Source organism: Podarcis filfolensis (assembly GCF_964270895.1).
Source record: "Podarcis filfolensis genome assembly, chromosome: 4".
NCBI lineage: Eukaryota > Metazoa > Chordata > Lepidosauria > Squamata > Lacertidae > Podarcis > Podarcis filfolensis.
Genome location: NC_139607.1, coordinates 64,089,214 through 64,112,558, shown reverse-complemented (window position 1 = coordinate 64,112,558; position 23,345 = coordinate 64,089,214). Strand labels below are relative to the sequence as shown.

The following is a 23,345-nucleotide window of genomic DNA, read 5'->3' as shown; positions in this document are numbered from 1 at the left end:
GAATGGCTCTCTGCAGGGACTGAACATTGGTGGTCCTAGCCTCAGGCAGATGATTTGGACATAAAACCAGTCAGAATATGTGGCTTAGCTCCAGATTTGTGATAGTCCTGACCTCCTGTTGACCCAGGTAGGTCATGTTGTATTTGAGGTCCTATGTTCACAACTTCCTCACCGTTGTCTGCCACCATCTCTGTAACACTATCTCATCATTTAGCCTTCAGCATTGCATTCTAGAGTTTGTGGCAATCTGAATTTTGTTAAGATTAAGTGCCTCAGGCCCACTGCTGTTCATAGGCTGGAGGTTCTCTGTGTTGGACTTAAGTCTCTGTGGATTACACACAGCTCTTGTTTGTAGGATATCTATTTTTATTACTTATTTTAAATTTTGTTTTATGAGAAGCATTGAGACCTAGGAACGTTTTGCCTATAGTTTTAAACCACGATTTGTGACTATAGGCAAAACTTTCCCAGGCAACGTGAATTGGCCCAGTGGCTTGAAGAAGTAGAAATACTTGAACTAGAGATCTGTAGAGTTCACTCTGAACATTCCAGTTTTTGGAAATATTAAGGAAGCTATTGGACTCCCTTCACTATGTCTGCAAACCTGAATATCTGGGGAGGAAGATTGGGCAGTGGCAATACAGTGGTACCTTGGGTTAAGAACTTAATTCGTTCTGGAGGTCTGTTCTTAACCTGAAACTGTTCTTAACCTGAAGCACCACTTTAGCTAATGGGGCCTCCCGCTGCTGCCGCACCCCCGCCGTGCGATTTCTGTTCTTATCCTGAAGCAAAGTTCTTAACCCGAGGTACTATTTCTGGGTTAGCGGAGTCTGTAACCTGAAGTGTCTGTAACCCGAGGTACCACTGTAGTGACCTTAAGAAAAGGTAAATGTGCTACACTGGCCAGCCCTAAAATGCGAAAGATGGCAGAATAAATAGGTAGGAGGCTAAGGGGAAAGGGATTATTCAATCTGAAATACTCTATAGGATTCTACTAGACTCTTATTTTTAACAATATCCACCGACCTTCTCTCTCTCCCCCCACCTTACATCGTACCTGATGTCTGTTGTACTCCTGGATCCTTTAACATACTTTTTTCTAAACTTGACTATTTTATGGCATTCTCTCAATATGTCATGCTGATACAACAATAATTATAGGTAACTTAATCTGAGTCTGTAATATTCCCTGCACTTTCAAGGGATGTTTGTGGGGGATATTGAAGATACTGAGACAATGTACCTAGTGTTAGAAAAGACTTAACAGCCAGCTAGTTAAAATGCAAATCTTGACCAGACATTTTCCTTTTAATCTGAAGATTTGCATCTAGAATAGAAAACTAAATCTGGCATTTATCTGATTGTGTGCTGCCAGAGCAGAATTATAACAAATCCATCCCCTTTCAAACATGCTTTCAGTAGTTGTAGGATGTTGAAACATTGCTTGAGAATAATTGCCTGCCCGTGAGGGTCCCTTACATGTTTTCCAATAAATAAATAGCGTGCTGGGTAAGCTTACATACTGCCAAAAAGAGGGCACAGATTTGCATAAATTTGCATGTGTTTATATAATATGCAAACTTAGAAATAGTGGGTGGAATTTGACGTCACACTGTTACAAATGTTTCATCAGCACAAGCATATCAGCTCCCCTCTCCTCTCGCTACTGTTCTCCCAACCACCCACCCAAACCAATTTAGGGAGGCACAGGGGAGGGGAGCAGAGTCCTATTGTGAAGCCTTCTGCTGACAGGGTTTGTAAGGTGAATCTGACCCAATACCTGTAATAGAAATAGAAGTGCAATACATCTCTCACTGTCAAGGGCAAGGCTGGCCCAGTTGACCTGTGTGCCTATTCAGTCTGCCGTCCAGGAGCTAACTGCTGATGGGCAGCCTCTGCTCTTCCTCCTTATAGTTCTTTCATTTGAAACTGGACTTGGACTGGACAGCCTTTCAACAAGAGAATGACTTCAAAGTAAAGCAAAGTGGGACATAATAGCTACCCTAAGTGAGCATCATATTTGGGACTGACCTATGGTACTTAAAAAACAACAATGCCACACACACAGTGTAAGTATGTGTCTGGCCATGCCACAAAACTAGAAAGGCTCTCTCAGCCTTTAAAATTTTTCCTCTTTTCATTTCGCCACTATACACTTGATAAGAGTGTAGGCACTTGGTGTTTTTGAAGGTTAACTCTACTGTATCTAGAGCACTGTGGGTTGCATTAAATGCAAAATACTGTACTCCACTGACAAGTCTAAGATAGATACTTAGTCCTTGTAAGATCGATCACAAACGGAAACTGAGAGCTAAGTGGCAAATCAAGGAGTACTTCTTAAGAACAGGCCTGCCTTTCAGAGACAAGAATCAGTAGCTTTTTACTGACAAGCTTCTCCTATCTCTTATTCATATTTAATATCTCTTGATCATCAAAGGCAAGTTTTTAGAGGCAGAGGAGGAGGAATAGAAATTACGGCTGGGTTCGGAAGGAGTTCAATATACCAGTCAAGCTACTATAAACTACTTCCCTTGTTGCTAATCTGATTTTCTTTTTGAAGCTGAAATTTTATCCTGTAAAGGAGTAGGGAAACTGGTTTGATTTTCAGCTTAGAACAGATAAAGGAAGATAGCAAATTATAGAGATCGGTGCCTGAAACTAAAATTTACAATACCATAAACTATTAAATTAAAGAAGCATTAAATTGGTTAAACATCAGTGAGCAAAATCAACATACATCCCCTGCCCACTTCACTTTTAAAATCGCATAGTCATAAATGGACAGTATAAACCGACACTGACACAGGATTCAAGCTTTATGAAAACAAACATTTACCAAGTCAATCAGTTTTTATAAGTCCCCTCCTAGTTCATCAGTTCATTTAAAACAGCAGTGAAGAAGCTGCAGACCACAGACATAATTTGGTCCTCAAGACATCCCAGTTTGTCTCACTAGGTTATTTGACCAAACCATGTCCATCTGCCCTAGGGCTGACATCATATATGACATATGGAATGTTCAGGGAGCTCCGCGGATCTCTATTTAAACTTCTTCCTGCCATTGGCCCAATTTACATATCACATTAAAAATAAACTATTCATATATGATGCCAGGTGCGGGTCAGATAAAGATATATCTGGCCTAAAGGGGCTTTGCCAGGATCACTGATCAGCTGAGTGACAGCATCTTCAAAGCCATGTGCAATTCCCTGTACACAGTGCTTTGTAAGTATGGATAGTCAACTGATTGTTTTGGTAAAGTGGCTCACCTGATATCATTGTGATGTCAGGTGACTGACAATGCTACCCACCTGTCAAAACTTGACCCACAGGAGTTCAGGGGAATAAGTATGTGGCTCATCAGCCAGATTCAATTCCCAACTTAAAATAAGATGTATAGAGGTAGCCATAAGAACTCATCATTCCTTGGGTATAGCTTTGCTGAAGAAAACCTAATACCAGTTCAGTTCGGCTAAACACTGATAATCTGATCTATGCTAGAGATGCTAATTCAAAATTAATTCAGTTTCACAATCTTAGATCTTGTGTATCAAATCTAAATTCCCTAGACAGCAACTCCCCCCCCCCCGCAAAAAGAACATATTTTTGGGACCGAGCAAGGTCTAAAGGGTCAGCAGAATTGGCTTTCTCAAGGTCTATCTTTAAGATGTCCTAAGTATCATAACTGAGCCATACACTCAGTACTGTACAAAGCTGGGCTGAACTACTTTGGGACAGTCTCATCCCTAGTACTCAAAAGTCTCTTGGTACCTCAAGGTACCTCAAGGCTGCCACTGCCTACCAATTTAGGCTGGTTGGAAACCGTATACAACTGACCCTAATATTTGTGGAGTAATTACAATGTAACTAGGGGGGTTTCTAATATGAGCCAGGCATGGCACTGAATTGTGAAATTAACCTCCTTGAAACCTGCTCCTGGCGAAAAATAAAATAAAAAATAAAATAAATCATTACAGAGAAAATCAAACAAAATAAATGTATTTATTGCTCCCTTCTGTTACCAGGAAAGAAGGCATTGGTTCTTAGTTGTTTAAAAATTCTGTCCAAAATCCTAGACTTTTTTTAAAAGGGGAAATTGTTTCTGGCATGTCTTGTCTTTCAGGGAACAAGGGAGATACCAGGAGATGTAGGAGGAGTGTTTCTTGGTTTCCATATAGACTGTCTTGAGTATACTCAAGGTGGGATGGGGGGTGAGGGAGAGGAGAGGGAATTAACTGAACAAACTTGCATCTTATTATAGCAAAAACAATTTACCTAGAAGAGGGGAGGAAATGTGAATAGGGAGTTGGATTGTTGCCCTGTGATTACAGGAAGGCAGGCATTTGTCTGGGCAGTCAGGGCAGAAGGCCAGGCTACCTCTCTCATTATTAAAGTACTTAACATTAGCCCACGGGAAAACAGAAGGGCAGGATTTGGAAAGGTGTCAAATTCAAATTTACCCAGGGGATATGTGAGCAAATGGATGTGTTTAAAACTAGGTTGTTGGGCTTTCCAAGTTGGAGGCTTTGGTACAGACTTGTAACAATGCATCTTGGGTTCACACACAACGCAGATCTTTCATATGTGTGGCTGAGCCTGGGGGTGGTGGAAACCACCTTCCTGACCATTGGGCCCACTGTTGGTCCTGTCCACTCAATCTGCTGTCTTTGCATGCGGTGGAATCCCTAACTCGCTGAGGGTTTGAGACCCTTTGGCTACCCTCCCCTGGTTTAATCAGCCAGTCAAAGCCGTTCCTAAGGTGTGGCCACTGTCACATGCTGACAGTTCCCATGAGCCACAGGTGAGAGTTGAGTTCAGAGTGGGGACCAAAGATGGACAGACTACCTCAGAAGGAGCACAGTGTGTCCCTCACCAGAGGTACTAACCCTCCCCTAACACCCCATACACCCTGTGACTGCAGATAAGCTTAAGACAAAATGCTATATACAGCAATAGCCCTCTTGTAAATCACTATCTCTGGCCTTGGATCCACTTACCGTGTGCCTTACTCTCCAGTCTGCCGTTGGTGGTCAGCCGGATGCTGCAGAGAAGCATCTGGAAGACAAATGTGTGAACATGGGGGTTTCCTTTTAATCGGTTTTAGCTTGCAGGTGCCAGTATACTTGCTCTCCCAAAAGCCATTTAATATCCCTGGGGTATTTAAGTATATTTTGAAAGCTACTTGGGTGGAAACCTTGTAATTAGAACCCTGTTTTCTGTCCCACGATTATTTACTTCCTCCTAGAGAGTCTGGATACAGAGAACGCTGCTGCCTCATGAATTCTGCAAAACATGCCCATGTTTTTTTCCTCTCTGGGAGAGGAAAGCAGTGGTATATTAGGGGCATCTGTTAAACTATTTGCAAAGAAGTATACAACCTCAGTGTTCTTGCAATCATTGGTTTTGAGCACTAGATTAAGACAAGGAAAAATGAGAGAGAGGTGGTGATAATGTAACTTGTTCTATCTCCTTGTCTTCAGTCTGAAATTAAATGATCCCTTGCCTTTGTATTTCTGAAATGCAGTACAAAAAAGGACCATGAAAAGATGCTAACAGTGCACTCGTTTTGGAGATCATGGAAGCAATTTATATGAAAAGAAAGCAATTATGCTACGGAGGCTGCTACCCTTAAACTTTGTACTATGCAGCAGTTCTTGTGAAATAAGTGGGGATTTCTGGGGTGGGGGGAGGGCCTTGAAGCTTTATCCAAAACCCAGAGCACTGCAATCTGATACTTGCAATTAGTTCCACCTCCTGAGTCAATATTCAGTGGCCCAAGTGCACCAGCAAAAATGTGCTGCAGTTATTCTACACAATAGCTTAGTTGAGGTGATAAAACATGGAAACACAAACAATTTATTTTCAGTGTACATTATTATTCAGGAATGTGGGCATTAAGGGGGAAAAAACACCAAGTCAATCTTAGACATTTACTTCCTAGTCTCAGGATCATAATTGCAGCACTTAACACCAGCTTCAACTTGGTAACATAGGCATGAAATGTGAAATACCACACTTGAAATGCTTTTTATAAAGTCAGAATTGGTCTTGAAGTACTGTTCTATTTTTCTGTATAGCAATTGCATAATAGTAAGTTGTCGAAGTGTTTGCCTAGTTATTCTTTGTTAAAATATTTATGTCCCACCTTTGCCAAGATGGCTAATAACAATCACCTAATAAAAACCATGGTAAAATGTAAAAGAACCTTAAGGGGGTTAAAACAGCTCATCAGCAACTGCATTAAAATAAAATACTATTAAAAGCCAGTGAGAGAATAAAGCATATTTTGTCTGTTTTCTGAGCACCATCCATGAGGGTGTTTGGTTAATATATAAGGGGAGGGAAATTCCAAGGGGAAGATGTCACAGCTGAAAAGGTGATCTCCCCTTTGCAGCCACCATACCTCAATGTTCAAAGGGCATTTGGTTCCGCCCCCTGGTGATGTTGCGTGTGTGTGACATCAGGACATTGTGTTGGTCCCCCTCAATCATCTTGAGACGTTGGTGCCTCTGATGAGGAGCCTGCCCCCTTTGCGCAAATTCATAACAATAGCAACTGCTGCACCTTGCATTTGGCCTGGTAACAAACAGGCAGCCAGTGTGGATCTCTGAACAGAGTTGTAATATTGTGACAGGGTCTCACTCCTGTCAACAATTGCTCTGCATAATTCTGCACTGACTACAGATTACAGACCAAGCACAAGGACAGACCCACATAGATTGTATTGTATTGATGCTTAGCGTAGTCTTCGTTCTTAGGTGTGATGGTAAGCTGCTTCCTGGCACCCGGGTGCTCTAGGAACCAAAGGCCGTGTTGGATTCTGAAATGCCACAAAATGAAGTTCAAAGTAGAGACAGGAAAGGAATTTTCTTTAACCTTGCTATAAAGATTGGGGACATCCTGTGCTGCAGCCTCTAAGTAGTGAGACGCTCTGTGCACCTGACAGCTTCACTATACAGCTTTCAGCAAATGTTGGAGACAAACCTGTTCACCCTGGCCTTTGACACTTTAGGGGCATATTTTTTAGGACCCACTCTGTTTTTGTGTTCGTAAGCTGTTTTAAATGGTTTTTCATGCTGTATTTAAAATTGTAAGCTGCCCTGGGATCTTAGAGTGAAGGGTGGGTAAAAAAATAAAAGGATTTTGATGGTAGTAAAGCATGCAGAATATTGCAAGATGTGTCAGAGAGTTTGCTGCTGTTCATCTCAATGAAGCCTAGAGGAAGGAGGCTCTGGAGTGGTCATATTCTATCTTAATATGTTTTGTTGTGCATAGATTTGAGATGTAAAATCAAGGCAACTTCATTTACAACCTTCACAATCAACTTGCCTACTGTTGCTTCCTTGCAGAATTTAATTATAATGGTAATGATTTTCAGGAACTACTCTTAATAGTTTTCTCATTATTATACATCATTGTAAATCCACACTATTAGCGCTAAGTACAATCAAATACTCTTCATTTAACTACTAGCACATCTTAACGTTGGTTTATGGAATGTTTCAGCTTTTTGCCTTGCTTGTGCGTAATTGGAAATATAAAATCAACACTGAGCAAGTAAAAGCTGTGTAAACAGCTTGGAGCTTCTGGAGAGTTTAATAGCTTGAACTGCCTCCAGTTTTGTTTTTTTTAAGTCTGTTTTTATTATAAAATAAAAATAGTCAAGGGCAGTTCATAGGGAAAGCACATTAGGAGAATGTATCCTTACTTAAGTGATTAGTCAAAATATTGTCACAAAGAAATGTACTTATGGGAGAGTTTGTTGCAGGCATTCACATTGCAGTTGATTTGTAGTTCTTAAGAAATTAGTAGAAGAGAATTTGGGAAGACACAGGCGCAGGAACCAGAGAGAGAGGAGACCTCTGAAGGCACCAAGAACAGCATGTTTGGGCCCAATCTCTTTTGAGTCATATGAGACATCTTTGGAGAGAATTGACTCTGTCTTCAAAGGACAGCTAAGACCATTAATGAGATAAGATGCAAGTTTGTTTGAGCTGTCCGTTGCAGAGATTGGATGTTACCCCTTAAGAAGAATCTTGCAAATTTAGGCATTTAATGCAGTACTCACATTGCCTTTGAGGCTGCCTCCTGAAGTCAGTGGCAAACTCTTGCTGAAACGAATAAAGGCATAACCATTTACTGCCTCTCTGGCATGCATCTGGTTAGAACGTTGCTTATCCAGTGTGTGATGCATTTTGTGCCTGGAATTAGGGTGCATATTTTGAAGCAACTGCATTTGTTTGGGCAGTGTACTGCACAGTCACAAGTCCTAGATCCTCTGGTGCAGCAAATATTACATGCTGTTCATTGGACCGACTTGCATACTTATAACTTTTCTGAAATGCCTATGTTAAAACTGTGTATGAGACCCTCTCTTGTAATAAGAAATGTAACTGTTCTATTTAATGCAAATAATGCAGTAGTAATTGAGCTTGTAACTGATGACCAACATTACTACTACTAAGCATTTAAGACAATCTATATAATAGCCACTGGATAATCCTCTTGTAAATGAAGATGATACTTTTAACTAAAAGAACATTCTGCATGCATGCTTATAATACTATACTATGCATACTATAATGTTTGTCTTAAAATTTTCTGTTTGTAACTAGCATTTGTTGTCATTCATGTGGCCAATGAACTGTTCTTAGGAAGTTTATAAAACTACTCAGTGATTTGTGGCAACAAGGTGTCATTAGAAAGTATTGCCTGAAGGCAGTACAGTGATACCTTGGGTTAAGTACTTAATTTGTTCCAGAGGTCCGTTCTTAACCTGAAACTGTTCTTAACCTGAGACACCACTTTAGCTAATAGGGCCTCCTGCTGCTGCTGCGCCGCCAGATCATGATTCCTGTTCTCATCCTGAAGCAAAGTTCTTAACCCAAGGTACTATTTCTGGGTTAGTGGAGTCTGTAACCTGAAGCGTATGAACCCAAGGTACCACTATATTTTCTTCTTTATTCAACAAATGGAGACATGGAATAGTGCCAGTAAGGGAAGGGTCTGGACAGAATGAGGAATGGAAATTTATTTCCCTTTCTTTGCAGCTTTCCTTATAGATCTCCACTGAGCCTGCTCCTCAAAGATGACTCTCTAAGGGATCAAGTGTAAATCCCCTCAGCTGGGAATTCACAGGTTGAAAGAGTTTGTGGCAGTGCTGCTGATCATTCTCAGACATTTATTAGTATTAGACATTTATTGGCTAGATGCAGCATTTAAGGGAATATCAATGGCCAATGTAGGATATGATTGCCTGCTTTCATTCCCAAGTGCTGTGAGGACAGTTCATTGGCTCAGATTAGCATGCAGATGCTTACCTATAAGGCCTTAGGAGGGGAATCAGTTGACTGCTCTCTCTGTTTTGTTAATAAATGATCAGCAAAGCTGTCATCCTGTCCCATCCCCCACGCCCCCCAAATAGCTTCTTTAGTCAGGCTGTGAACCACTGATGTAGAAGTGTTGTGCCTGTTTTTACCTTCTTGCAAATGGCTACAGTCCATGATATCAGTGATGTAGGGGTCAAACTTGCCCTCGCTTGTGACACTACTGGCAAAAGTGTCTGGGTAAGGGACCTGGTTTTTATCTCTCTGTATCCCCGAGTACAGTGGCTTAATTGTCTTCTACAAAAGTGATTGGCATCTTATTAATATATTAAACATGGAAGTTGAGGAGAAAATGTGAAAGAGTAGGATGACAACTTTAAATTACGATACCACATGGGATTGTCAGTAGTACATGTGAAAAAGATCTAGGGTTCTTAGTGGACCACAGGCTTAACTGGAGGCAAAAAAGTGATAAAGCAGCAAAAAAGAAAAAAGAAAAAAAAGAGCTAATTCTATTCTCTTGATCTGGAGACTATACTTCTAGAAGTAATAAAGGTACCCCTGCCCATATGGGCCAGTCGTGTCCGACTCTAGGGTTGTGCGCCCATCTCACTTAAGAGGCCGGGGGCCAGCGCTGTCCGGAGACACTTCCGGGTCATGTGGCCAGCGTGATGAAGCTGCTCTGGCGAGCCAGCACCAGCGCAGCACACGGAAACGCCGTTTACCTTCCGCTATAAAGCGGTACCTATTTATCTACTTGCACTTAGGGGTGCTTTCGAACTGCTAGGTGGGCAGGAGCTGGGACCGAAAGACGGGAGCTCACCCCGCCGCGGGGATTCGAACCGCCGACCATGCGATCGGCAAGCCCTAGGCACTGAGGTTTTACCCACAGCGCCACCCGCGTCCCTTCTAGAAGTAATAGTACTGCTCTATTCTAGCTTGGTAAGGCCACATTTGGAGTTTTGACAAATTAGGATGTGTGCAGAGGAGGGTGACCAAGATGATAAAGGGTCTGGAAACCAAGCCTTATGAGGAATCGTTGAGGGAGTTGGGTTGTTTATCCTGGAAAAGAGGAGACTGAGAGCAGATGTGATAGTCATCTTCAAATATCTAAAGGGCTGCCACATGGAGGATGGAGCAAGCTTGTTTTCTCCTGCTCTGGAGGATAGGACCCAAACCAATGGGTTCAAATGACAAGAAAGGGGATTCATACCAAACATTAGGAAGAACTTTCTGACAGTAATAGCTGTTCAGCAGTGGAACAGACTTCCTCGGAGTTGGTAGACTCTCCCTCATTGGAGGTTTTTAAGCAGAGATTGGATGGCTATATATCAGGGATGCTTTATTTGTGATTCCTGTGTTGCATGGGTTAGTCTGCATGACTGTCACGGTCCCTTCCAAGTCTACAATTCCAGGATTCTATTATTTATTCCATACACAAAACACACCACTGTTCTTTCCTTGTGCCCTTTTCTAGTTTTCTGCCCCTTTTCATCTGTTCCAGGTTTCATAGCTTGAGGACAACGACGCCACTCAGCAGGGCAGCATAAAGACTTTATGTTCTACATTGCCACATTCCTTGCCCAAGTAAACCACCCCTTTTCCAAGCATAACACTATGTATCTGTGCTAATTATGTTGGGACGGGAGACACTCTTGCATGCTTTCTTGGGGGTAGGTAGTTGAGAGCTTTCCATTCAAGAAAATGATCTTCACCTTTGAGGAATTGTGTCTGCAGCATTAAACTATTTTTAACGTGAGCAATTGAGCAGTTTGGTGCTTAGCAGTTTGCGCACTGTGCTTCCCCCACCTTTTGCTGTTTCCTTTAGATAGCATTGTACTGTGATCTCCTTTGTACAGTGCTGATTGTCATACCCAGTTTTCTCATCTTCTAGGCAGTGTTTACTCATTGTGAAAACTGCTGCTTGAAGGCAAAAGCACTGCAAAATGTAATCACATACAAGTACCTTGCGGATCTCTTGGGGGAAGACAAAAGTATTATTGTATGTAGTTTTAATTTTGTGAAGTGTGTTGCGAGCTTGGTGTATCTTATTTCCCTGTTGCCTTGTAAAAGATTCACCTTGTGTTTAATATTCAGCCAGCTTTTTTATTGGAAGAAAATGGATTGTTGTTCAAACAGCCTAAATGCCAAGCTAGTTCAAATCTATAAATAAAAGCCCTGCTTTCATGGTACGTGACCTGCCTCTTTCATACTGAAAAGCTAAAATGTATGTGATGTACCTGTAGAAACATGTAGAGGCCAAATGAGGGAACAGGTTGAGGGAAAACCAGAGTTTGGCACCACCAAATTGCATTTCCTAGTGTAATTCCAAGCTCTTTTCAGACAGCAGCAACAGGCTATACTTTTTTATATAGATTGATCGACTAGTCACAAAAATATGACTAAAATGCTATATTTCATGAATTGTCAGCTTCCGCCTGCTAAAATAGGATGGTGATGGAAGCAGTAGATTTGATATTCTTATGAAGGGCCCTGCGAGCTGTAGTCCTGATGATTTGCTGTGAAATGATCACAAAGCCTAGATGTAATGTTTGTTGCTGCTTTTGCATGTGACCAGTTTTGGCAAAGTGCCTTTATCTGAACTAAGCTGCCCTACTTTGTAACAAAACTTTTGCAGGATCAGGCAATAAAAATCCCTCCAATGTAGGTATGAATCCATCTTATAAATCTGGATACTGACTTCATTCTTCATAATATATTAAGCTTTTTTATCATGCCCAGATTGGTAGATGAGAAGTGTGTAACAATACTTTCAAACATGTTTGCATTTAATACCTTTTTATCGCAGCTTTCCGTGATAACTACTGGTACTGGTAAACTTCTTCTCAGGTTGTATGGTAGGAAATGAGCAGTAAGCTATACAGTTTTTACAGTTCATCTTATTTACATTTGTGCACCTTCAGAATGTGGCTCAGTTCTGCATGATATTAACTTCTGTTTAGTGAAAAATGTTTATTTTGGCACTGTATTCCATGTTACTGCAGGATGTGTCTTAGTAGTATAGAAACAGTATTATTGATTCAAATCGTTTTGTTTATTTAAACTCTCAGGTTACCATGAGAAGTTTTAATACTTACATTAACGCACAAAACAAACAAGCATTAATACCTACAAATATAAATAAAGTCCTTTCAAGTTTGGTAATAAGTAGCATAAAGCAAAAGCAAGATGATTCATTAGAACAACGTAAACAGTATAAACAGCCATACATCATCACCAACTTTATTATTGATAAATGCTGATCTTTGATTATTTTCATGGGCCTAAATATAATAATTTATATTATGCTATATTATATTTATAATTTCTGCATTAATGGTCTAACCTGAATCCTACAGTATCAATCAAGTAGAGCTGGAACTTCTTTCTTTTTTCAATACATGGCAATTGATATTTTAGCTGCTGTTGACAGATTTATTGGTTTTTTTGGCATTCAATGCAGCCTTCAAAATGGTTTAGAGGCTAAGCCATCTTATTTGGAATATTGTATATTGTGATTGATTATAATACAGCACTAACTGTCAAAAACTTTTAATTTTATTTCATCTCCAAAATATGTGGCATATAATCTGCATGAGGTTTTCCCAGCAGTTATCCTCAGAGAGATTTATAAATCAGGTTCAGTTTATATGATGTCAGATGCCATTGATGCATGGTTTTATATTTTTCCCCCTTAAGGTTGGCTGTAATTAATGTTTTACCTATTTTTTTTCTCCTAGCCCTCCCCAAATTTCTTCTTAAATATTCAAATGCAGGTCTGCTAATAATTTCTTGTGGTAGTTCATGGAACTTTTACTTTGCATTCACTGAAAATCTTATATATTTTTCTATTTAATAGTGGTTTTCCCCTCAGATGCATAGAGCAATTCCTTCACTGCTGTTGGAATTCTTACTGATTCTCTATGTGTGTTTGTGTGTAACTATTTTTAATGCAGCAATAGCAAGCCCTGTAAGAAAAAAATTATACATCTTTGGGACAAAATGAGACATCACATTACATATGTGCTCAAGGATACTAACCTGTTTTTCAAATATATATATCTTAAAAAAAAAATTAAAAAATGCTCAAGCCTCCCAAACAGATATGTCTCTTAATATTTCTCTCTGTCTGTTCATTATACATATGATGTAAATGTCAACAATCCTGTATTCATATGGCCTATGAGACTGAATTGCCACCACCATCTCAGACTGCACACATGATATATCCCAATTCTGCCTTAAGAAGTCCAGTAGTCTTAAAAGAGGGACGTGGGTGGTGCTGTAGTCTAAGCCACTGAGCCTCTTGGGCTTGCCAATCGGAAGGTCGGCAGTTTGAATTGGTGCGACGAGTTGAGCTCCTGTTGCTCTGTCCCAGCTTCTGCCAACCTAGCAGTTCAAAAGCACACCAGTGCAAGTAGATAAATAGGTGTTTCCGTGCGCTCTGGAACTTGTCACAATCCTCCATGCACCAGTAGCAGTTTAGTCATGCTGGCCACATTACCCAGAAAGCTGTCTGTGGACAAATCCGGCTCCCTCAGCCTGAAAGTGAGATAAGCGCCACACCCATAGTCACCTTTGACTGGACTTAAGCATCCGGGGTCCTTTACCTTTACCTTTAGACCTTAGTCTTAAAAATGGAGGTGAGGCAATACGCAGACAGTGAATAGGTGTCTTTCCAGAGCTTGACACTATGCTGAATGGTTGCAAGTAGGTAACTTCTGAGATAAAGTACTTCTGAGATAATGGAACATAACCTGCCTAATCGTGGATGCATATCTGATATTCTTGCAAACAAGTCAAAGATCAAATAGAAGACTTGGTTTTTTTTAAAAAAATAATAATAGCAGAAATTATAAAAGTTTGCAGATTTTTTGAAGTATTGTCAATTATTGTGAGATTAATCTGAAAACCAAATGAATGCTGTATCCTGAATTAAGCTTTGTTTCACTCAAATGTCACCTAAATCATCTGCAACAGGAGGTACTGTGGGTGCATCAGGTGATCTTGGAGGAAGCTGGTTTTCTAGATCCATTACAGACAAGTTTTAGGCCCAGCTTTGGCACAGAAACTGCTTCAGTTACCCTGTATAATGACACCTGCCAGGAGAGAAATGCATCCCTGTTAACTCTCCTTAACCTCTCAGTGGTTTTAGATACCATCAGCCATAGTATCCTCCTGGATCGGCTGTCCGAGTTAGTGAGTGGGTAGCATTGCTTTGCAGTGGTTCTGGTCCTACATGGATGGTCGATTCCAGATGAGGATGCTTAGAGAGTGTTATTCGACTCTATGGAGCCTTCATTGTGGGGTTCCTCAGGCTTCCATTTTTATCCCCCATGCTGTTTAACATGCTGGGTGGAGTCATCTGGAGCTTTGGACTATGCTGTCAGCAATATGCTGATGACACACAGCTCTAATTGCAGGTGTCGCAGTGGATGTGCTGGACTGATGTCTTGCCTCGGTAATAGACTGGATGAAAGCCAATAAACCGAAACTCAATCCAATAAGACCGAGGCACTGTTAGTGGGCAGTTCCTTAGACCAGATGGATGGGAGATGGCTTTCTTTTGATGGGGGGTATATTCTCTCTGAGAGAGCAGGTACGCAGCTTGGAGGTACTTCAGCATCCATTGCTGTTGCTCGAGGCTCAGGTGGCCTCAGTGGCATGGAGTGCCTTCCATCAGCTTTGGGTGGTGGCCCAGCTGTGCCCCTATCTGGACAAGGATAGCATGACTTCTGTCGCCTATGCACTGTTAACCTCTAGGTTATATTCCTGCAACACAATATATTTGGGGCTGCTTCTGAAGATGGTTAGGAAATTTCAGTGGGTGCAGAATTCAGTGGACACATCACTGGGGCAAGACGGTTTGAGCATATTATATTGATCCTGGCCTGACTGCACTGGTTGCCAATTAGTTTCCAGGCCCAATTCAAAGTGCTGGCTTTGACCTGTAAAATCTTAAATGACGGAGGTATGCAATATGTCAAGGACCACCTCTTCCCATATGAACTGACCATCATTTGAGACCCTTCTTCGTGTGCTGCCAGGAGAACAGGCCTTTTCTGTGGCATCTCCCCATTTGTGGAATGCTTTCCCCAGGGAGGCTCGTCTGGCATCTTCATTACATATCTTTAGGCAATAGGCAAAAACTTTATTCTTCTCCCAGACCTTTGTTTAATTAGCCAATGTATGGTTTTTGAACTGTGGTGGGGGATATTGTTTTTGTTTGCTACTATGTTATTTATTTTTGTGGTTTTTTAAAAATATTGTAAACTACTCTGATCTTTGGATGAAGGGCGGTGTAGATAATTAATAAATAGAATAAATAAACAAAATTTGGTAAAGCTATTTTTTCAGACTCTTAAGTTTACCCATGCCCATTTAGGCAACCACTGCGTAGTGTTAAATTGAAACTTCTTATTAAGGCTCAATTAGGACTTCACCCAAGCATGAAGATTAAATTCTCAGTATATAATTATTCTGCATGCCTACCTTTCCTTGCTGCTTCTGTTCCTCATGTATTGTCACAACATTCTGCTAAGTAGCCACTAAGGGCTGTGTCACTTGGGCTGTGGTCTTGTGCATACCATACTTGCCTGAGAGTAGCCCCTTGAACACAGAGGGAATTATGCTATTAGGTTTGCATATTGTCCTCAGATTCTTTGTGTGTTTGCCTCTAACAGACTATGATACCCACTCCTCAGTTTGTTTTTAACATGAAATGCACTGCTGAATGTTAGATTGCAGCACTAATCCCTTGCTTGCTGTATATGTTTGTCGATCCTTTGCTTGTAGCTTATGTCTGTGCCTCCTTTGCTCTTCTCAGATTATATGCTGACCGTAGAGGCTGTGAAACTGAAGCCATTCTTCATGGCAGGGCACACCTTTGAAATGACATGCAAGGTGTCTTCCCAGAACATCAAGACTCCTCGTTACTCAGTCCTCATTACAGCCGAGAAGCATCTGAATGATCGGTCAACTCCTAATGGGACCACTCGCATAATTTCTCTCAATCAAGATTCAGTGGTCAGACGGGAAGATTGGACAGACCAGGAACGGGTGGATGGTGTGGTCTTGGAAAAGGTTCAGGAGAACGAGTTCCGCTACAGGATGTACCAGACACAGATTTCTGATGCTGGGCTGTATCGCTGTGTGGTGACTGCATGGTCACCAGGGGGTGGAGGCATGTGGCGAGAGGCAGTCAATGGTTTATCCAACCCGATCCAGATAGACTTCCAGACCTCAGGTCAGTGCAAAGCTCAAAATGGTAATCGGTGAGAGAACATGACAATAGTGCCTGTCACAGAGATTCATTCAGAAAAGCTGTGGTCCGTGGATCAGAATTTCCCCTTTATATTGCTGTGTTAAATGCATTTAAGAAATTCATGAAGTTCTGTTCCACAAAGAAATCCTACAGTGATGGTATTGTCAAATAATATTTATGTAGTCTTTATAGCTGGTTGAAATCCAGGAAATTGGGATGGAAATGCCATGCTTAGGAACACATCTTTTACTTCTCTCCATATGAATTTGATAAAAGTTACTGGGGCATCCGAGTATTGATCTGTATGTCTGCCAGTTGCCCACTGAGCCTTTAAAGATGGTCACTTGAAGTCTTAAATTTCTCTGAAGTCAGATGTGCTTGAATGGAGAATCCTCTTTGGGGTAGTCATAGTAGATATCAGACAGCCTTCTCTAGCTTGGTACCCTTCAGGTGTTTCTGCACCACAACTTCCATGATTTCTGACCATTGCCCCTGTTAGGAGTTCCCAACAATATCTGGAGGGAACAGAAGTAGCTGCGCATTCAACTATTTCATAAGGTCATTCAGAAGCAAGTAGCTATGGACTTCCAGTACTTGCCATTATACTTCTCCTGGCATCCCTGCTTCTTAACTTGGTTTGTCCCAAGCTCTGGAATTGATCATTCATTTAACACCTCTGAACACCAATGTAAATGGAAATTGTTCTAAAGTTATGGCATCCGACTGCTTCCATAACTACTGGAGCAATAAACAAATCATAAAGTTACATTACTCCCTCCCTGGAAAGAAAGGCTTAACAAAGTTTGGCTGTAATGGAAAAAATAACACCTAAGAGCGAGAATTGTAGGTGAATATAGAAATAAATTTGGGGGAAACTGATTGCCCAGTACAGTATTACAACATTGACAAGGAAATAATTACCTCCCGCAAAAGCAAATTCAATCAGGTTTGATTTTTTTATAGAAGAAATCTTGTAATTTTGCGTTAATTTGTGTTTACTTGCAAAGTATTGTGACATTAAGTAATATTTTTGGAGCAGAGTTTTGTTGATTACTGATAATCATCAAATGATTGAATAAATAACAAAAACGGGAAGAAAATAAATCTGCTTTTGGGCCCATTGCCTACTGGTTGGCACATGTACACCTACATAGTGCACTCTGTGCAGCTGAGAGAGTCAGAGCATTGCTAGTCAGGACACATGCCTCTTCTTTGTAGTGCCTCACTTGCCAGCTAGAGAGTCAGTGTTGTGTGAAAAGGGGATAATATTGACAATTTTTTCTGAGGGGAAAAACAACCATTATGCAGTGTTGAGATCAAGCTGTGTGTGTGAAGAGATTTGTTCATCATACCTTCAATGAACTGTTTCTGCTGGGTGGGTTATGTTTCATAAGGTACTGGGAAAGGAGAAAAGGCTACAGCTTCCCAAGCAATAGCAAAATGTCAAACATAACTATAACTTCCTTGCAGCAGACTTCTAGAAAGCAGTCTGCAGATCTGGGACTGTTAGGTACCAGTAGTGGTGCATCCTCCCAGCACCAGTGGAAAGGTGCCACTGCTGCCACCACCCCAAGAACCACCAACAATTGTCGGTAGCTGTGGCTTAAATCAGGATTGCAGAAATAAATGTTGTGTTGCAGCTTATTCCTTCCTTTGCTACTGTGGCTGGTGTGCTAGTTTCTTTCCGAAGTGTGAAAGCACATGGGTGGCCACACGGTGGAGTGGCACTCAACAGTGCACCAGAGTTTGCTGCAGTAGAAACCAAAAGTGTGAGCAAGAAGTATGAGCCAAAGGAGCCATACCCAACGGTAGCTCTTTAGTGTTTTTGAAGATGCTCAGTCATTTCCCTTCACACTACACACAGCTCCAATAGTATGACAGTGTTTGGTGGGTGAAAACAAAACATGTGAAGTGGCTCTAACATGTTGCCCATGTTTTATTTTAAAACAAGACCTTCAGTCTGAACCATGCCCAACTCAGGCAATACCCTGTGTAACCTTAGAAGCTAATAAAGGGTATAGGGACTACGGTTAAAGGAAATCTCAAAGATTTCCGCATAAAAGCTTTTAGTGGTTGTTGCAATAGATGTCTGTGTTCTTATTGATTTTTTGCGTGAAGCTGGGAGGACTTATTTGGATCGAAAGACTTTTCAACCACTGGTTTGGCTTACTGCCAGAGCTGTTTGGAGCATCACTTTTGTCTGAATGGTTTCATGTTTCAAGAAAACCTCTTCAGGATGTGAATGTGCAATTTAGCTGAACCGTAGGAGGTCTCTCTGTCTCTTTTCCCCTGTGTAAATTGGTGTCTGCGCTCCAACCCAAGTTATTTATTTATTTTTACCCTAGGAGCCCTGACACGCAGATGTGCTTTAGAAAGGTTTCCATGAACTCTCATAGAAGAATGTGTATCAGATTCTTTCCAGTGGAGAAGCAATGTTAGTTGCAGAAAAACCAAGGGAGTCTTGAGGATCTTAAAAGCCAAACAGATTTATTATGATATCGGTTGCATCTGATGAAGTGGATTCTAGTCCCTGAAAGGTTATGCCCTAGTCCATTTGTTAGTCTTCTAGTTGCCATAAAGCTTCCTTGTTTATCCCGGGGTAGTAGAATTGCCAGCTTGAGACGGAAAGTTTCCCTACGACTCTCACTCACTGATCATTGTTTTGCTGTGGTGCAATAAATGCATGTCTGTCTAAAACACTTGTCCTGAAGCAAGGACATCTTCTAACCTGGAGATCATAAATCAGGACATACAAGATCTCTAATCTATATTCTCGTTCATTCGGTATCAATAGAAGGTTGTTCCCAACTGTGCAACAAAAACCTCTGTTCAATTTACTGTATTAAGACTCTTAAAACAGGAACTATCACTAATTTGCTCAAGGCTATTTCACAGTCTAAGAGTTCTCATTGCTAGAAAATGATCCTTTATTTTCACCAGCCGAAAGTTTTCCAGTTTCTATTCACCCAATTGACGTAGTCTTTTAGGTACTCTTGAGTTTCCTTTTCTATCTTATACTTACAATCCTGACTCACGCAACTTGGTAAGTCAAACAGTAACTTACTGGGACTGTGTGGCGTTGCGGCTGCTTTGTTCTTCCCTAGTCGTTTTTATTCTCTCACCACTCTAAACCAAGGTTTGGATTAGTGTGTTCTCCAAACACATGGGCTCATGGTTCAGCTCTTTCCTCACTAATCATGAGCTGTAGTCATAATCCTATTCGACTTCCCATTCAGCTAATTATATACACACCCCACCTCAAATTGTGTTAAAGGCAAGAGGCGCCAAAATCTGTTCAAGGCTTGGCATGATGCAGGGAACCCCATTTTGTCTGCAAGATCTTGGAAACCACAGGTAAGCAGGTCTGAGCTTGGAGGAAGGTCAGAATACAAATTTAACTGTTAATAGTATATCTGATCCTTCTTTAACATATGGTGCTGCAATTCCTGGAGCTCGTAATGATGTGAGCCAGTGTGGTGGTTTTGGGCACATTTGTACTTTTCTTTTCCCTTTCAGCATATCCTTCTGCTAAGCAGAACGAGGAATTACTTTCAGGTTGGTAGCAAGATCTCTCATTTATTATAATGGATCCATTGTTGTTTCTGGGACATCATGTTGGTCTTAGGACATACCAGGGCACTCTTGGGCTCTTGTCAACAAGGCTGCCAATTATCTAAGGGGTAAGGTTGGCTTGGGGTTTTTTTGCTTTTGAGAGGCTCCCATCTCCTGAAGCACATGTCCTAACCGTTCAGCTGCTCAGCACTACTTTTCTGGGCTTTAGATGTATGAGAGCTGTATGGTTGCAAACTGCGAAAGGAAACCTTTTGCAGGCATGGCTGCATAACCTGGCCAGTGAACTCTTGAGTTCCCTGAAGGCAAGAGATAGCACAAGGCAACACTTCAGCACCAGGGCCGTAACGAAAATACGTGAGGGCAAAACCTCAGACGCATCTTGTCTAACTTGCTTTATATCTTTTAATAAAAGAGGTTGGCTTTTCAGTAACAAAGTAGTATGTGCTCTTTCAGGGCTCTAGGTAGTGTGATATCACATTTATTATGTCCCCTAGCAAGAGAAGAACAACATGTTCAATACTAGGGTTGAGAGAACTGCACACATAGGTCCTATCCTGAAATGTTGTACGGGACCTGGATGCCCAGTTTCCGTGCTTGGTGGTGCTATTCCATATGCTAGCTGTTAACTATTTTTAGTTTACTCCTGCTTAATATCCCAGGCAGTGAGCAATCCAGCCTCCTTGTGCTTTGCTTATGGAGCCCTGCACAGCTTCCTAAATTGTGCCTAGACCCTTCTGCAAATTTGTGCTTCATCCCAACCAGGACCCATATGTTCAGCAGTCTCTATACTTGCCTGCCTACAGCCCAGCACTAATATTCAGCATGTGGCCAGTTAGAACTGTGTGTGAGCGCACTGTCGGTGTTTACTCTCTGGGGCATGTACCTGGGACTCGCTTGTACAGCATGCAAAATGAGACCATCAAAGTATTTATTTAAGCATGTATATCCCACCTTCCAGTTCCACTACAGAATTCTCGGGGCAGCTCTGGCTAAATGAAGCCACCATGAGCCAGTCATGAATTTGAGGCTGCCTTTTCCCATATCCGGTACAAGTCCCTGCAGTCTGCGGGGCTTGCAATGGAAGGGGAGAGGCTGTTTATGCCCTTCCTTGAGCCCACTGTATTGTAAGAAAGGGTAGCTGTGTCCCTCACTATTCAGTAATGCTGACCCCACAAGCACTGTTAACCCTTACAATTCCCAGGTAGGATGAATCATGGTAGGCCAAAGCAGTTTCTTCCAGAGAGACAGTATACTGTACTTCTCAGCCAAATCCCTCTCAATTTATCAGGAACAAGAGGGCTGGCATCCAAGGAAAAACACACACCCAAAACACCAAATAAACCCCACCCCATTTATTTATTCTTATTTTCACAACAATTCCTTTTGGAACTGTGTTTGTTAAAGCGCCCTCCCCTCTTTCACCTTTTCTGTGAGAGAAGACTATATTAATCGGCACTTTTCACTTAAATAATCATAGTAAGGCAGCTAAGGGGAAACTTGATGTAGCTTTAGAAAAGTTTGTGGAGAAAGGGGGTGGAGGTTTGCAAAATTATGAATGGCACGGGGAAAGTAGTTAGAGAGAAGTGTTGTTCTTCTTCTCCTGCTCTCTAGAACTTGGGTTCATCCAAAGACGCTGACTGGCTGGAAATTGAGGGCAGCTAAAATTAAGGACAACTTCACAAAGTGCTTAGTGAACTCAAGGAGTTTGCTGCTGTAAATTGTGATGGCCACTAGCTTAGATGGCTTTAGAAGGGAACTGGATAATCTCATGAAGGAGAATGCTGTGAGTGGCTGCTATGTAACTCTTGTGTTGCAAGAAGCAATGGACTTCTTGAGTCCCAGTTTCTGTGAAGAAGGAGGGGCTCTTGCCTTAATCTCCTGCTAGCTGACTTTGCACTGCCATCTGGTTGGCCACTCTCAGGACATTGGACTAATGGACCTTTTTGGTCTGATCCAGCAGGGCTATTTTTATGTTCATACAACACAATCCTACTTAGCCTTTCCTTCTTTTTGAGGCGAAGCAAAAATAGAGACTGTCGGCCTCCCTCCCCTGCACAGGCCCAGGGTAGTGCTTTAATAATTCTGGTACGGCTTCTTGTCAATTGGTGGCTGGAGATACAAGCCGCAGCTAAAACACACAACGTTTTGTTTTTGTAATATCTTCTGCTGTGTGGTTAGTGCTCGTCGAAGAATGTACACAGAAAAAACAGTTATGACTAGAATTATGTGAGAGAAGGGCCTATTAAATGACAAGATGATAGCAGCTTCACAATAATATTGCAAGGTCTGAGGCCAGGGTAGATGTGAGTAATATTTTGGAATAGGAAGGGCTTGTGGATGACATCAGTTTTTCCTATATCTCATACTATGGGCATGCTGTTATATGCTCTGTGTTCAATGTAGCATTGAAAGTTGCATTCTTATGAACCTAGGATGGCCAGACAGCAACTGTGTGCTGCTACTGTCTGTTGGATCGAGTTTTCTGTGTCTCTTTCTGTCCCAGTGGAGGATATATTTTAATATAATTTGCTTCTTTGGCACTATATTTCTGTGAAGGTCACAGTTGTTTCACTGGGATCCTTAATGCATATTTAGCTGTGTTAGAATGTGATCAACACAGCAGTTATGTGTATATTCCTTCTTCCCACCCCATCCCCTTTTTCAGGGTGGATTGATGTAAATCTAGGCAATTTTAAAAGGGAGGGGGAATCCGATTTAAATCAGGTTTCTCACTGATACGTCATACTTCACCTCAATAGCGCTGTGCGTGGCGCTGTGGTCTAAACCACTGAGCCTCATGGGCTTGCTGATTGGAAGGTCGGCAGTTTGAATCCATGCGATGTGGTGAGCTCCTGATGCTCATCCCAGCTTCTGCCAACCTAGCACACCAGTGAATGTAGATAAATAGGTACCGCTGTGGCGGGAAGGTAAACGGCGTTTCTGGCACTCGTCAAGGTGTTCTGTTGTGCCAGAAGCAGTTTAGTCATGCTGGCCACATGACCTGGAAAACTGTCTGTGGACAAACGGCGGTTCCCTTGGCCTGAAAAGCGAAATGAGCGCCGTAACCCCATAGTCATCTTTGACTGAACTTAACCGTCCAAGGGTCCTTTACCTTTTCTTACCTTTTTATCCTACCTCAAATAATGGTGCATGACAGACTAGATAGTCTAACAATTGTTTCA

The 23,345-nt window shown here is 41.6% G+C and overlaps 1 protein-coding gene across 2 annotated transcripts in view; it reads left to right on the top strand.

Moving 5' to 3' along the window:
* PTGFRN (prostaglandin F2 receptor inhibitor) overlaps nucleotides 1-23,345 on the top strand; it is a 79,042-nt gene that overhangs the window by 41,237 nt on the left and 14,460 nt on the right. Inside the window, exon 6 of one of the 2 annotated variants that reach the window (XM_083611537.1) lies at nucleotides 16,153-16,572. The exons of the other annotated variant lie outside the window; for it this stretch is intronic. Coding sequence (XP_083467663.1) covers nucleotides 16,153-16,572 — 420 coding nt within the window. The remainder of the gene's footprint in view (nucleotides 1-16,152; nucleotides 16,573-23,345) is intronic. 2 annotated transcript variants of the gene reach the window in all.